The following is a 15499-nucleotide window of genomic DNA, read 5'->3' on the forward strand; positions in this document are numbered from 1 at the left end:
TTTATCACTCAACCTTTTTTTTGCATGTTAAGGGTACTCATTTTTACTGTCTTCATCGTTTACATTTTTTTCGTTTTCGTTAATACATGTCAAACTTATTTTGTGATTATGCTCTTTAATCCATTGTCTTTATTAGCACTTTTGTCTATGTCTTTTTCATAAACATATTGATATTGTTCAAGTTGTATACCCGTTCATGTCTCTTTTATTGAATGATTATATCTGCTTGTTTTTGTCTCATTGCTTATATTCTTTGTAATCTTTTGTCCAGGGCCCCGTGGAAAACTACATTATATATGAATGGGCTACCCTTATGAAAGATCACAAATACACTCTAAAAACTGTGTTTAGCAATTAAACACAATCAAACAATCTAAACATGTCCAATTCCTAAACACCATCAAATTCGTGTATAATTCCTAAACAGACAGTATTTATATCCTAAACATCAACACCCAAATTCACTTTCTAAACATTATTGCGCGATCCCGTTGTGCTGATTGGCTCCCGGTAGTCATGTGACATGTGCGCCGCAAAACGGCAAAAAGTGATGCTTCACCGACGCCATCTTGTTTGAGCGCAGCCTAGCCAGCGAGGGTCATCGGTGCCTCCCCGATGTCGATCAACGGAATGCATAACATGGAAACAATTCTGCAGGGGATTTTACCCCCTCAAATACTGCAAACCTTAGAGGGTAAGTTTTAAATCATTATGTGTGCACAACAGACGATATTGTTCCGTTTTGGGGCGAGGAAGAAAGTTTTATACCACTCACTGCCGGACGGTTGAACCGGCCTGCTGCATGCATTCATGCGGTACGGTAATGACGGTAGGCCTAGCGTATGCGGTATACACCGCGGAAGCGTTTTGAGTAGGCCGGCTAAGGTTACAGGCATGCATACCGGTCGGAGTTTGTGTAGTTCAGGACACCACCGGTTTTTTGTTATTCTTCAGAAAGTTTTGTCTCTGCCCCAAAGCATGCAAAGTCTGCAACCTCACGAAACGTTCTTCTACTTCTAGTTCTACTAGGCTAGCCCCAATAATGTGGCCAATTTACTGGACGTACATGACTATAGTCTAGGCCTAGCCTAGTCCGAGTATCTTGGACCCAACTTATTGCCTTTTTTAACATTTGGACATGGTCTGGCGATAGTAGGGTCCAAGCTAATACCGCGAGCTGGACAACACCGTCCCAAAAACCAACATTTTCCAACAAAAAACATCAGATTTCACCTTCAAAACGGCCTCCAAATTACTAGATAGGCCCTATGCCACCTGAAGTACAAGTAGACATCGATGATTGAGATGGTTGTACTGAAGTTTACTTACGATCCGGAAAAAAGTGAAATTTTCCGTTCATTTCGGAGAGCTCCCCTCGCGATCTTGAACACGTTAAATTTCCGATCGTGTTTAATGTTTGAACGACGCGATTTTCTTCTTCATGCCCAGCGTACATTCAATGGTCCCCGTATCCCGAGTGCGATTCCGTTACCGAGCGCGCGCGATGCATCGATTATGATAATGAGTAGACTGGATCACGTTTGTAAACACATGTGCATTTCAAACGATAATAGGGAGTCGGGAACTAGCGCAGCTTTTATCGCGGATACCAGTTCAAGCTGGTTCCTGATTCCCTTTTACAGTTCGAAATGCACATGTATGTGTTTACAAATGTGACTCATTATCATAATCGACGCACTTCATATCCTGGACTCCCTCCGTAACGTAGGGAGGAAAGGGTGTCCACCTGGGCTAAGTCTAGGCCTAGCCCTAGGCCTACCTCTGTAAATAAAGGCCACACTTCCACCAGGCACCATTTCACATTTAGGGTTAGTTTGTAGGCATAGTTTATTTTTGCATAAAGAAGCATACTCACCCTCTTTCTAGGCTAATGCGCTTTCAAATGCTTCCCCCACCCTAGCCCCACTAGTGTGGCCGCGGTATGCTGCGTTGAACCTCTGGCCACACACCAGGGTATTGCACACTCCTGAGGAGGTTCTCAAAAATATTACGCAAATTTTCTTACATTGTTGTATTTTATGATGTCTCAGCTTTCACTTCTGAGATGCTTTGGTGTAATAATATCTAATTTTTCCAATATGCACGCAAAAGTCGTCTGTTAATGGCAGCCATTTTGAATGTACAAAACGATACCCCAAAGCTGTAACGTCGCGCTTATGCAAATCGATCTTGTCGGATCAGGCCATCAGGCGTGCGGGTGGCGTCAGACGGGCTAATCATGAGACCATGTGATAAACACTGCTAATTATTTGGAATTGTACATCTATCTGGACATGTGGAGTGTCCGGAGCGTCAGTGCGATACCAAATTATCCGCAGCAATTATCACGTGGCCTCGTGATGCCATCGCATCACAACTCGCGCGCCTGTTGAGCAAGAAGATGATTTGCATAAGCGCGACGTCACAGCTTTGGGGTCATCGCTTCGTACATTCAAAATGGCTGCCATCAACAGACGATTTTCGCGTGCATATGGGCTCCAGAAATATTTTAAAAAAATTCGGAAAATTGGATATTATTACACCTAAGCATCTCAGAAGTGAAAGCTAAAACATCATAAAATACATGTAAGAAAATGTGCGTAATGTTTTTGAGAACCTCCTCAGTAGTGTGCAATACCCTGGTGTGTGGCTAGAGGTTCAGCGCAGCTACCTCGGCCACACTAGTGGGGCTACCCACACCACTCCCACCCCGCGCTGCCCAATGTCTGATGTCAGGATTTGGTCACGTTTTTCATGCCCCAGGGTGGGGATTTTGGTCACTCAAATTTCACTGTTAACGTTGGCGTATTAATGGAATTAAAGGCAGTCACTTATTGTCACTTCAATTTTGCCCGAGGGGTGGGGATTTTGTCACTTCAAAAGTGACAATCCCTACGTCTTGGGTGGGGCAGCCCGAGAGGGGAGAGGTGGGGGAAACAATTGATAGGCGCATAATCAGAAAGTGCTGCCTTTATCAGATGTCTAATTTTTGTGAAATTTCATGTTGAAAAATTGCAGCACTGAATTAAATTATTATTATTTGTGCTGGTTTTAAAATGTCAGGTTGGGTCGCGGACATTTAAAAAAAAAGAATACGAACAGTATGCACGTCTTTTTGCTGAATTGTGTATTAATTCCTTGTTTATTTTTGTAGATCTCACTGAGTTAATCTTTTCCGGTTCAATAGGTTAAAAACAAAATTCCAACTTTTTCCCAAGAGGTATGTGGAGTTCAGTCCATGAAAAATAGGTTGTTTGCAACTAGCCCGACTGCATCTGACCGTACAGTACTATCGCAAGCTCTGTAGTACAGCCAGACCGCCAACGCTCCCCTTAACGCTGAACTCTAATGTAGCGACTTTGCTACCAATTTTGATCAAAATTATATATCTTCTCATCCAGGACAAAAATTTCCAAAGTTAAGGTTCCTAGTCAGAGAGGAACTCATACCTTTTCGAAAAAACGTTCTTTGGTCCCAATATTTTCATCCATCTATCTGGCCAAAAGACGACTTTCAGTCATCATCTTCCACAAATATCGTTCCCGAAAATGTCCTTCATGCGATTTCAAAATGGCGGCCGCGTTGTAATGTATGCATTATGCCGACGTGCTAGGGCATTGCAGTTTATGATGTTTGTCGGGCGTGTGGCGCGGCTGGCCTATGGCCATACAAACATGAGGTCATGAACTGAATAATGCATATTCATAGTACTGTACAGGAATGTACAATTTCCATTGCGTTTGTTTTGCAAATACATGTACATGTACAAGTCCAATATTTGCTATCATTGGTTCATCACGGGCTCTGTGCGCCAATGAAAGAGGGCGTGTTTTTTACCACTTTTGAGAGCCACTTGAGAAGAACTCACAACTTTCTGAATGTGCAAATTTAGTAAATAGCCACCGTGTCTCCGCATGAGCGAATACGTTCGAATCAACTTGCAATGGTACAATTGTACAGATGTACATGTACACTGAGCCTAGCACTAATGTGTACGCTAGTGTGTACGCTAGTGCAATTGGACGCAGAATGTTCATGGTGTGTGGGATATTGTTTCCGTGTAACGTTTTATTTTTATTATTGCACTTTTGTAAATGTACTTTAAAAATAAAATAGGCCACGCATGAACTTCATCATCGCACATATACGCAAAGATCCTCAGAATCACAGTTTTTCAATTGTTTTCATAGGCTTTAACTCTTTGTAGATTTGATGTTTCCAAATAATTCCTGTAGCTGATGGAGACAGCCCTGAAGAGCTCTTGAAAGCCGATCTGCTCTCTGAACTGCAGAAGGACAAGCCTGACAAGGCCAAAATTGGACATCTCCAAAAACTGACCTTTAACTTGCGCAAGAGGGAGAAACCAACTTTTCATGACTATCCCTTCCTCTTGGAGGAAAAGTTTGTAAGTTTACACCTTGTTTAACTTTTAACTGCAAGGGAACTGCAAGGGATTTAGAATTTCATTATAAATATAAGACTAATTAAATTATTATTTCCACATTTGATTGAATGTTGTATTTCAAAAAAAAAAATTTGCTTTATGCCGTAAGAGGATAATTTCAAGTATTAAAACATACATTTTGAGTTGGAAGAAAGGCACAACTTTATCCCACTTGGAAATGAAGAAAATGCTATTAAATTTCATGACTTGCTAACTGACATTTTGCTTGTTATGCATGAGTATTTATGGCCACCCATAATAACTCATTTACTACAACCTGTATTTCAAGTTGTATAATCAATCTGACATGATGTAATTTGTCATAAGCACACATTGTACAGAATGTATTGGGTTTATGTTAGTGCGTTTGTAAACATTTTCTTTTTTGTATGTATTGTATGCAGATAAAGAGGGAATTCTTCCTAAGGCAACCAGAAGTGTCAGAGGCTAGCTTACAGCAAAACTGGACCAGTCTAATCAACATGGTAACGGAGTGCACCAAGCAGGATAGATTTGAGGTAAGTCTTACATGTACTTAAAAAAAACTTACACTCAGTGGATTTGAAGACTAGATAATTCATCATCATTGAAGGTGCTACATGTACTATTGAACTTTGATAGATCTTGGGATGTGTTGTCGCAGGTTATTTTTTATTTAAAGAAATCTAGAGATGTGCTGTTGCAGGATATTTGTAATCTAAAATAAATCTTCGGATTTTTTACTAAAAAATATTGATAATTGATGGCAATATGTTGGCTTAAATACAAGCAGGCACGGTTTTCAAAGAATTTTAATGATTAATAACAAAATCAGGAAAGGCTGACTCGGATTTCAAGGGCAAATTGATTACTGAGGTGTTGCCTATATTATCGATTGTTTTGTAAATAGGGGTGCAACAGTCTGCCGTTATCATTGACTTATTGTCACATCAACTCTGCAAGGCACCCGGCACTCCTCTAATGCCCAATTTTTTCTTTAATTGATAATTGAAGTAAATCTCGGAACGCTTCTTTTACTTTAAGAACACCGAGGGTGAAATCGGACTACTTAAATACGTAGACACCAAGATTGCCATAACCAAGAGGGTCAAGAAACTTCAACCAGCAATATCGGTGGAAAAAGTAAGTGCAAACTTTTCTTTTGTTGTCTTATATTTTGCCTGAGAAATTATCCAATAAATAAATACATACATGCTTTACATTAACTTGCCCCTGAGAGTGCACAAGCACATACATGATAATGGTTGCTGATAGCCCATTATGCTGTATGTCTTGTAGCACCTGCACTATATTGTATTACAGAATATTTACGTGTAAGAAACAATGAAACCACATAGTACTGGGGTGGTTGGGGACGTGTCGGTGAGTAATAGGCAGGGGTAGTTTTGTGTGCTACAGTGTCTGGTGAAGGGTTCCCTCAGCAGTGTGTAGTAAACCTTATTTGTTTACTGTGCATAGAGAGAAATGTGTTTGTGACAGTGTTTGACTGGTCAACATTTTCAAATAGTTAATCAAATGTCTTTTGTCAGGGTAGGTATTCTCTAATATAACATTTAGACAAATGCTAGTAGTTGGCATGCGCAGAGGTCCTTATGATTATAATTTAATTCTATGGGTTACTCGATGCATGAACACACTATGATTATTGATGTCATACCATGATCTCTATGGGTGATGCCACAAAAGAACAAAAAAGTAATTTGTGTGGGTATAGGGTCCTATGAAATAATACGATTAGTTCAAGTTTGACTTGCATTACACGTTGTGCACACAATCAGTGCGCTGTATGTAAATGAGATTCCAACTGCGACATCTACAAGTCTATAATTTACCTGTGTGCAACCATCGGTCCCTAACTAGCTTACTTCTGTACACATGGTAATTGATTCTTTCGTTTATCTCCCTGTTTCTCTTTATAACCAGGCCACGTACATTCCCACGTCTGTAGCTAGCGAGGCACCCCGCCTAGTCATCATATCACATGAAGACGATCATGAGCTGTCCAATGGGTTCCTTCTACATGATGGTAATGTCGTAGAGATGAGGGACACAAAAAATGTGATGGAGATGGTCCTGTTCTTGTCCCAAGCATACTATGCCTGGGACCTTCAGTATCCAATACAGTACCAGGTTCTTGGTTTCCTGCAACTGTTTTTGCTCAAAGACAGACTGTCTCCATTTGAGCGGTCTTGCAGTTTCTTCAAATTTGAGAAAAGATTGCGGTCCCTGCAACATGTTGAATAAGCACATCAAAACAACATAAAAGTTGAATACTTCCAAAAATGTTAAATAACTTTGCTATGTTCACTTAGGAGTTTTAGAATGTGAAAACTGTTGACGTCATGTTCATGTCATCAACAATTCCATTTTTAAAAACATGTATAAGGGAAGTTCCTATTGTCATGAAAATTGGTGGGAAGCTAGATTGTTGAAAAAAGTCCTGCTTTTGACCCTAAAACTCTGTTGTTTACCAATGAAATTAAACCAAATTTCAGATCATGTCAACAAGGCATGACAAATTTTATGGGGCAATTTTTATCAGCTTTGTGCAAGAGGGTGAGATTTATACGCCATGCGCCAAAAAAAATAATCACTATTATAATCTGCCAATTTCGACTTGGCGTCCTCCATTTTCGATATAGAGCTGGAGACGGTGGCAAGGAATGCCGTATTACCCCTGATGTCATTGCATACGTTCGGTTGGCGCAACATGCAATCGTAGAGTTGTGCAATGACATCAGGAGTGATCCTGCATTCCTTCACAGAAGCTGTCAGCAGCAGCATGCCCCTTCTGCCACCGTTTCCAACACAGTATCAATTTTCTGAAGTGAGTTTTTTTTTTCGTATGGCGTATAATTCTCACCCTCTTGCACAAAACTGATGAAACTTGCTCCATAAAATGTGTCATGCTTTTTTTACAAAATCTGAAATTTTGGTTTAATTCCATTGGCAAACAAAAAAGTTATTTAGGATGATGAGTAGCCTTTTTGACATGTAGTACGTGTATTAATATGCAAAGTGTAACTGAAATTATTATTTTAAAGAGCCCATGTGCAATGTAATTTTACATGCAATCCTTGAAAATGCATGTGTGCCATTTAATCTTATTTTCAATTTTCATTTGCCATTTTACCTGATTTTTGGTGCCTTTTATGTTTTTATGCCATTGAGAATATTCATGAGCAAAAGATGTCATTTGAGGCAGAAACCACTGATGTGTTACGGCTATTTCAGCACAAAAAGGCACCAGATTTTGGGACATTTTGTCGCTGTAAAATGTTCTCTTTTTTCACGGATTTGTTGTGTCAGTTCATGGCCTGTAGGAAATGACGTCATTTGAACGAGACCTATATTGGCAGGATGTTGTATTGACGGTGCTCTTATCAGGGTTCGACTGTACTTTTTTTTAATGATTATAAAGGTGCACTTTTTAATAAAATCAACTCAAATGGGATGTCAAGCATTCAATGAAGAAGAGCATGGTGTCACAAGATGTGTTCCTCAGGAAAAAGAAACATTTTATGGACACTAAAAGGTGGAAATTGTGCATTGCTAAAAGCTAAATACAAAATTTGTATATTAAAAAATGATATGAAATATGAGCTATTTGAATTAAAAGCATAAATTAATTGATTTTTTTCTAAAATTAAATTCATTTAATTTTCTTTAAATGCTAAATGAATTTCAAACAAAATTATGAAAATGTTGGACATTAAAGTTTGTTAAAGTTTGTTCAAAATGTCTTAGAATAAGTTAAAAAGTTGTAAAATAAAAAAAAAGTGTATTGAAAACGAATCAGTGAATTTTCAGTTTCCTTTTGTGAAGTGTTGTGTTTATTTTCTAAACACTATCATGTTTAATTTCTAAACACAGTAATGTTTAATTTCTAAACACCATAATGTTCATTTCTAAACAACAAATGTTTAATATCTAAACACCAAATGTTTAATATCTAAACACCAAGTGTTTTGGTGCTAAACACTGCAAGTGTTATCGATGGGACATGTTTACAAACTGATAGCAAAAAAGTGTTTAGAAAAACGTTTAGAGTCTAAACACAGTTTTTGCAGTGTAAATGTTATAGCAACCTTACAGAGTACATTTTGTTTAAAATTAAATTTAAACTTACATGTCCTTTCTTCAGAGGGGGCGCCCTTCGCAGGGGGCTAATAGTCTTTTCAAGCAGATTTAGTAGTAATTATCTTACAACACAATACTAAGGTTTGCGCCAGATTTCATGAGATCATCGATCTTTGATATTTAATGGTTCTGAGAAAACACACAGTCACACTTTTTTCCACGGTTTCCTTCGTCTTTACGTTTAAGGAAGGAGTCGTTTGCAACATTGAGTTATCGGTAAGAACTGACATTTGGAATTATTCCAGCACGGAACGTTTCAAAGTGTGCTGCGATAATGCTTCTTTAAAAATGTGCGTAGGTTGGAAAAGTATCTTCAGCGATGAAGATCATTGGAATTATGTTGAAAATACCTCTCGTGTAAGCGCAAAAAGAAACTGAACCGCATTACTAATTCAAATAAATTATTGTCAAAGCAGAGCCCCTCTGACGATGACAATATTTATAATATAATTTACTCACTGGTTTCCATCGGGGGGAATGTTATCTGTAGATAGGAATAACCAAAAAAAAAAAAAAATCAAACCAGAAACAAAAGTCTTTATCGGTTTCTGTTATTATTACCTTCCTTTCCCACCTGGATTCATTGAAAAAGTGCAGCTTGAACTTTCGCTTTTTTTTCTCCGATTGATGTACTTTAACCCGCACAAAAGAAACTCATAACAAAGTAGAATCACCTCTTAATTCGATGTTTGAGTGGCACGGTGTAAAGAAATAAAAAAAAAGAAGGAACCTTTGCTTTCGAAACGTAAATGTGCATTCTGGACAATCAACAATAATGTTTAGTTTTAATCTCGACGAATAAATTGTTTAGTTTACTAGCATACCACAAGAAAAATATTTCAATTTTGCTTCAGGTGCTGAACTAACAGGCTACAACACACTCACTGCAACTGATCGTAACGTTTACCCTAATCAGTATTGAACCCGACCGTGCCCATATTGGTATCTTGAACCAACAACGTGGTATAAAAGCACATGTGAGTTTATGGTTACTCTAACATATTATGATGTTAATATTCGGCGTCCCCATTAGTCAGCGCTAAGTGACAGAAAAAGCATTGTTAAAAAATGTCTTTGTACAATCAAACACTATAAAAGAAAGCTTGAGGTTCCTACGTTGGTCAAATGTCTTAGCTTGGTGACAAAAATCCCTATTGTTGTACGTTTGTGCAAGCCCAGAAGAGTTGAAATTCAACATAAATGCAGAATTTTTCAGCAGCTACGGTGCAAAATAACAACATAGAGGCAGAGCAATATATATAGGACAGCAGAGCGGCACGCGTATTTTTTATTCACAAGACGAATGGGGCCAAGTCATGAATAATTCAGTACTTTCGATCCGGCCAGTATGTTCATTCATGAGAACAAAACAATTACGTCAAGAGCATTGTTGTTATTTAGTCAACCAGTTACATTAAAGCACAGTAGTCTAGTGGAAAACGAGATAAGCTATGGATACAAAGAACCCTAGTTTGAATCCATATCGCTGCTGATCAATTTCATTGACTTTTTTTCTAAAATAATATATTATAAATTATTTTTTTATTGAAGAAAAATAGAGAACGAGAACAGAAGAGAGTATTGCAATGGTTCCAAGGAAAAGCTGAGTATGCATGACTTGGCCCATCCCTCCTATGAAACAACAATACGCGAGCGGCACATCAGCAGTGATTTCAGTATATACCCTGCCCAATTTGCGACAGAGGGGCACCTATATGCACATTACGTGGTGAACACAATGACCAACACAAACGAGAAGGGGGCCCCCTGCCAATATTTTGCTACATCGGTGTCAGTAACAACAGAGCAGCAGCTACTGACTGTAAGTATCAAATTTGTGGATTAGTGGTACGATGACAGTATCAAAAGTAGAGATTGCAATAAACACGGTTCGCAATGAACTTACTCTTCCAGCGTCTCCAGAAAACGATCGCCGCAACAAGAACCAGCAAGAGTGCCACCGTGACACCGACCGCAATTAAGATCAACGTCAACTGACTCTGTTTCCATGGGTCTGAAAATGAATTTAGAAAAAAAACACGTTTTAACAGTCTGATAGTCAATAATCGTTACTATGTAAATGATGCGTTTGAAATTCCTGCAATAGTTATACAATTTTGACGCCTTAAATTGACTACAAAGGCAAACATAACAGTCGAAAAGTTTAAAGTCCAGACATGGCTACGAATATCCTTTTTATTATCGCCGCAGTTTTGTTCCTTTATAAAACTTTGCTAGTGTGTGTTTAGCTTGTCGTAGTGTACAAGCATGACATTCATTGTGTGGACTTCCAGACAACAGAGGTCCACATAAACCAGATAGCAGCGACGTTGTGTGGACTTGCCCATGTCCACACAATATTTTCCCCTCTCTGAAAAACAGGTTTATAGCCATTTGGGGTTAGGTTTATCCGTGGCAAAATAAAAAGAAACACTTAAGGCAATCGCAGAAAAAAATGGGTTGGAAGTGTTTTCAGTGTGAGTGAAATGTTGGTTTTTTTAAAGGTTTTTTTCTTAACTTCACGAAAAACAAAGAATGTCCACACAATGTAAAGTAAACATGTTTGTGAAGCAGTGTGCTTTAACAAATCTGTCAGAACACAGTTTCAGTAAGCTCTAATAGCGTATGGTCAATAGTATATTGTATGTGTTTGAATTGGGTTTCAAATAGGCAAAATTTACTGGTAAAAACAAACCAAGTCTTTCTTTAACTACTGATATTTATTGATAACAGCGGGTGTTTTTCTTTAAAGCTTGATGAAAATGAAACTACAGTGTATAAAAAAGTTAATATCTGTGTGCTTCAGATATCCTTCCAGAAACACTCCCACGAACAAGGGTGGATGGAATTTTAATGCAAATGTAAACACTAACCAACAAAGTACATACGGTACTATCCAGGATTTTCAAAAAGGGGGGGCACAAAAACTTTGTGCGCGTTGCACACATAACGAGACTGAAGCGCGAAATCCCTTGCGGGCAGGGTTGAGGGCACTGGAAGCTCTACGATTCTAGATGTTCTCTCCTACATCATGAGTACTTTAAGCCATTAAGAGCAAAATTCACAATGTTTATTTTTTACTTTTAATAACACTATTTTTGCCTATCAAATATAGAATTTAAAGTCACTGTTGATATAAGTTGAAAATGAACCCCAAAATTAGAAGGTGCTGATGACAGCCCCCGGGTGAAAAATATGAACATGTGTTATTTTGCGAGCGAGCGGAGCGAGCAAGCCAAAAAAAGTCATGTTTACTATTAAAACATACATTTCTACCCAGAAATTTGCCTTGCAAACAAAGAAAATAAAATAAATTGAATTTCATTAGGGGACAGCCTGCCCCAAGCAGCCCCTACCCCACCCCACCCCACGGCTGAGCAAATCAACCGGCCCAGAAAATTTCTCCGTCCCAATTCCTTTGAAAAATGTTGTATAACTTATAAGCCTGCTGAGTATTACATTACGAATAGTCTTTACAAACAAAAAGAAGAAATAAAACTTTATTTCAAAACCATCTCGGTTGTCATAAAAAAAATTGATGATATTAGCAAAATTTCCCCGTAGCGTTTAAATGTTTAGTCAAGACTTCAAAAAGACTGCCGCCTGTGTCCCAGTATAATGTGAGGTAACTGCGGTCACATATATACTTACTTTGTATATACACTTGTATACACTTTAACCACCATTTTTTTCCATGTTCTTTTGAAGTCTGCTGGCTAAATAATTTAAGACGAAATGAATCGTCTGCATTCTGCAAGTGTTGTCGAATCACTTCAAGAAATGTCAAGGCCTGAGGAAAATCGTTTATTTGTATTTTTTTTTTTGGGGGGGGGCGCCGATTTTCTTAAAAAGAAAACAAAAAAACAAACTTTAATTTAACGGAAATGCAAACTGCATCAAAATTCCAAATTCCAAAATATGAAAAAGTTTGTCTGCACAAATTTCCCGAAAGTGGCAGCATTCCTGAGCTGTTATCAAAGGCCTTAAAGTTCGGTGGCCTACAGCTGAACCCAAATGTATATGCTTTGTAATGAACAAGAGTAGCACTGTATCAATTTGAACAATGCAGTTATCAATCATTCTCTGGAAAGGCTTTTCGGAGCTGAGATTTTATTTGGGCATTTTTTTTCTCAGAGACAGGGGAAACCTTTATGCGAAAAATGTGGGAAACTGAATTGAACGTGAAATTTCACCTCCGTGTTGTGTACATGCACATAGATAAACGATTGGGGGATGATATTCCAAGTCCAAATAATTCATTAAATGTAGGGCTCCCGATGTCTTTTTTCGTAGTACGATTTTATTCTTCGCTTATTAAAAAAATAAAACTGCATGGCCTACATTATTTTTGTAAATGTTACTCTAAAATATTTCGGAATACATTTTGAAATTAAGTTTGAAGTCAAAGGGCTGTTGATAATCTTATTCGTATTCCTTTTAAAATTAGGAAAAACTAAGCATAATTCGTATTAAAATTTCCCCTGGAATCTACAAAAGAATTAACTGAGGGTTCAGAACTTAATGGGCTAGGGTGTTTGAAATCGTTTTACTTTAAAAATAAATCGAGAGAACAAGACATACTAAGTCGTATTAAAATAACCCCTATTTATTTGATTTCTCTCTATTTGAGGCAAAAGGGATGACGATTAATTCTTTGTGTATCTAAAAAATAAAATGCATGGCCTACATTATTTTGTGAAAATGTTTTACTCTAGAATATATTTTGGAATATATTTTGACGCTATTATTTGAGGGATGTTGTTAATCCTGATCATATTCATTTAAAAATCAGAAAAACCGAGCATAATTCGTATTAAATTTCCCCTGGAATCTACAAAAGAATTAACTTCGAGTACAAACTTTAACGAACTAGGTTTTTTTTAATCATTTTGCTTTAAAAAAAAAGTTTTTGTAGAGAACCAGACGTAAATCTCTCTCTGAGGCCGGGAAAATAAAAGAAGGGGATGGCGATTTTATTCTTCATTTATTAAAAAAAAACACATAGCCTACATAATTTCGTGTACCGGTACATGTTCTACTCAAGGGTGGATCCAGAACACAATTTTGGGGTGGGCCAAAACAAATTTTTGGGTCCCCCCCCCCAAAAAAATGTTGGTCCCCCCCAAAAAGTGGGTCAAAAAATTTGTTGGATATACTCTGTGGTGCGATCTGAGGCAATTTCTGACCACTTTAACCACTGTTTTATTGAGGAAAAGATGGTGGTGTACTCATTGCCTGCCTTTATTGCGATGTCACATAAAAAAAAAAATTGGTTTCTTTTTTTTGGGGGGGGGGGCATGGCCCCCTTTGCCCCCCCCCCTCCCCCGGATCCGCCCTTGGTTCTACTCTAGAATATATTTTGGAATACATTTTGACATGAAGCATTAAATGCAAGTGCTGTATTAAATGTGCCCCTAGTCCAGCCGGGAAATAAAAAAGTGTCTTATAAAAATATATTCTTGCTTTGAAAGAAATTTTGAGACAATGATTGACAGGCGACCTTCAAAACTTATACATTGTATATTTTTGTTGATAATTATGTATAATAGTTATGTTCCAAGCGATTGATTTGATGACCGCCCGTCCGCCCGCCATAATGACTCCTCAAAAACGAAAAAGATAGCCATGTTCTCAAAGGGATGTATTTAATGCGCGCCCGCCCTAAGATGACTTGTTAAAAAAAAAAAAAAAAAAAAAAAACAGTTGCAAAAAGGGGGGGGGGGGGGGGGCACGGGCCGGGTGTGCCCCCATCTGGATCCGCGCGTGTAGTACCGGCCTACAACATTTATATTTCAAAAAAACCAAGAGCAGCGACTTTAGCTTAGAATTTCTAGAAATTAAGTATAACAAATAACAAGTATAACGAGTAATGCTCATACCCTTCTTCGCTTGTTAAAGTGCGAATTTCCTCCATCTACTCTTAATCCCAATGGTGTGACCTAAGCACCTAGATGTTGCTGATTGCCAACAGGGGCCAATTTCATGTAGCTGCTTAGCATTGAAAGGTCCTCCTTGGCACAGAATTACCAACCAATTAAATTGCCATGTGATGTATAATGCTTGTGATTAATATTTAGCTGTTCGCTAAGCATAAAAAACACATGAAGTTTTGGCTGGTAACCTGCTTTTGCTATGCCAGGCCTTTTTAGGTGCTAATTAAAGCACATTTTTGTGCATAGTAGCTCCACGAAAATGGCCCAGTGTCAGACCGGTGGCTAGCAGGTATGGGGTTCATTGGACAACCCATCAGAGGTCTTACATTTTTTTTCTCGAAACGTACGCTCAATTTTCCCGGATTATCTCCGCAGCTGATGACGAGTGGCATTCATTTTGCACTGTATGACATCGTCCGCAATAAAATGTGTATTAACAGTGTAAGGCGCACTTAAGTTTCAAAAATAGACTCACTCGGTGTGCTAATTGTTGATCCGGAATCTCCGTTGTCGTTTTGGGATGGCCCAGTAGTTTCCAATTCTCCCCATCCATCTTTAGTACGTCAGTCAGATTCAAATCACATACAGTAAATCATTGAGAAAACTTATTTGTGATAACTTATTTCCATGATGCACTCAATACTTTCACAATTGCATTTTAGACTGAGAATTAAATATGTTTTTACCCCAACCGTTCTTAAATCCTTCCCCAATTTTAGTAAATCTGAATGGGTTTTTCACTCACACAAAAGAGTAGAGCAAGTATCGAAATAGAGCAACGCATTCATTCAGTGATGAAGTGGATGAAGTAAGCATTACAATGTACACACAAATAGTCAGACAAATCACATGGGCCAACGTGTATGTGCCTTCCCAAGCATATGCACAAGGTTAACAGCTGGCTTGCTTGCGTCTGTCTACAAATGCAATATTTGAAAGAAATAGCCGAAAGAACACAATTATTATTATGGTAGCTCGTGTT

The 15499-nt window shown here is 38.2% G+C and overlaps 1 protein-coding gene across 1 annotated transcript; it reads left to right on the top strand.

Annotated features, from left to right (window-relative positions):
• The first annotated feature begins 615 nt into the window (after nt 1–615).
• Nucleotides 616–6752, top strand: LOC119735878. The gene is made up of 5 exons (XM_038209822.1): nt 616–694; nt 4236–4405; nt 4849–4962; nt 5468–5566; nt 6368–6752. Exons 1-5 carry the CDS (start codon nt 616–618, stop codon nt 6686–6688), a joined length of 783 nt encoding a protein of 260 aa, XP_038065750.1. The 3' UTR covers nt 6689–6752.
• Nucleotides 6753–15499: the final 8747 nt, after the last annotated feature.

Source organism: Patiria miniata, unplaced genomic scaffold, assembly GCF_015706575.1.
Source record: "Patiria miniata isolate m_02_andy unplaced genomic scaffold, ASM1570657v1 HiC_scaffold_29, whole genome shotgun sequence".
In the NCBI taxonomy this organism is placed as follows: Eukaryota; Metazoa; Echinodermata; class Asteroidea; order Valvatida; family Asterinidae; genus Patiria; species Patiria miniata.

Coding starts and splice junctions, on each gene's coding strand:
- LOC119735878 (XM_038209822.1), top strand. CDS start 616: ATGTCGATCAACGGAATGCATAACATGGAAACAATTCTGCAGGGGATT. Junction 4,406..4,848: donor TCCTCTTGGAGGAAAAGTTT/GTAAGTTTACAC, acceptor TATTGTATGCAG/ATAAAGAGGGAATTCTTCCT. Junction 4,963..5,467: donor CCAAGCAGGATAGATTTGAG/GTAAGTCTTACA, acceptor TTTTACTTTAAG/AACACCGAGGGTGAAATCGG.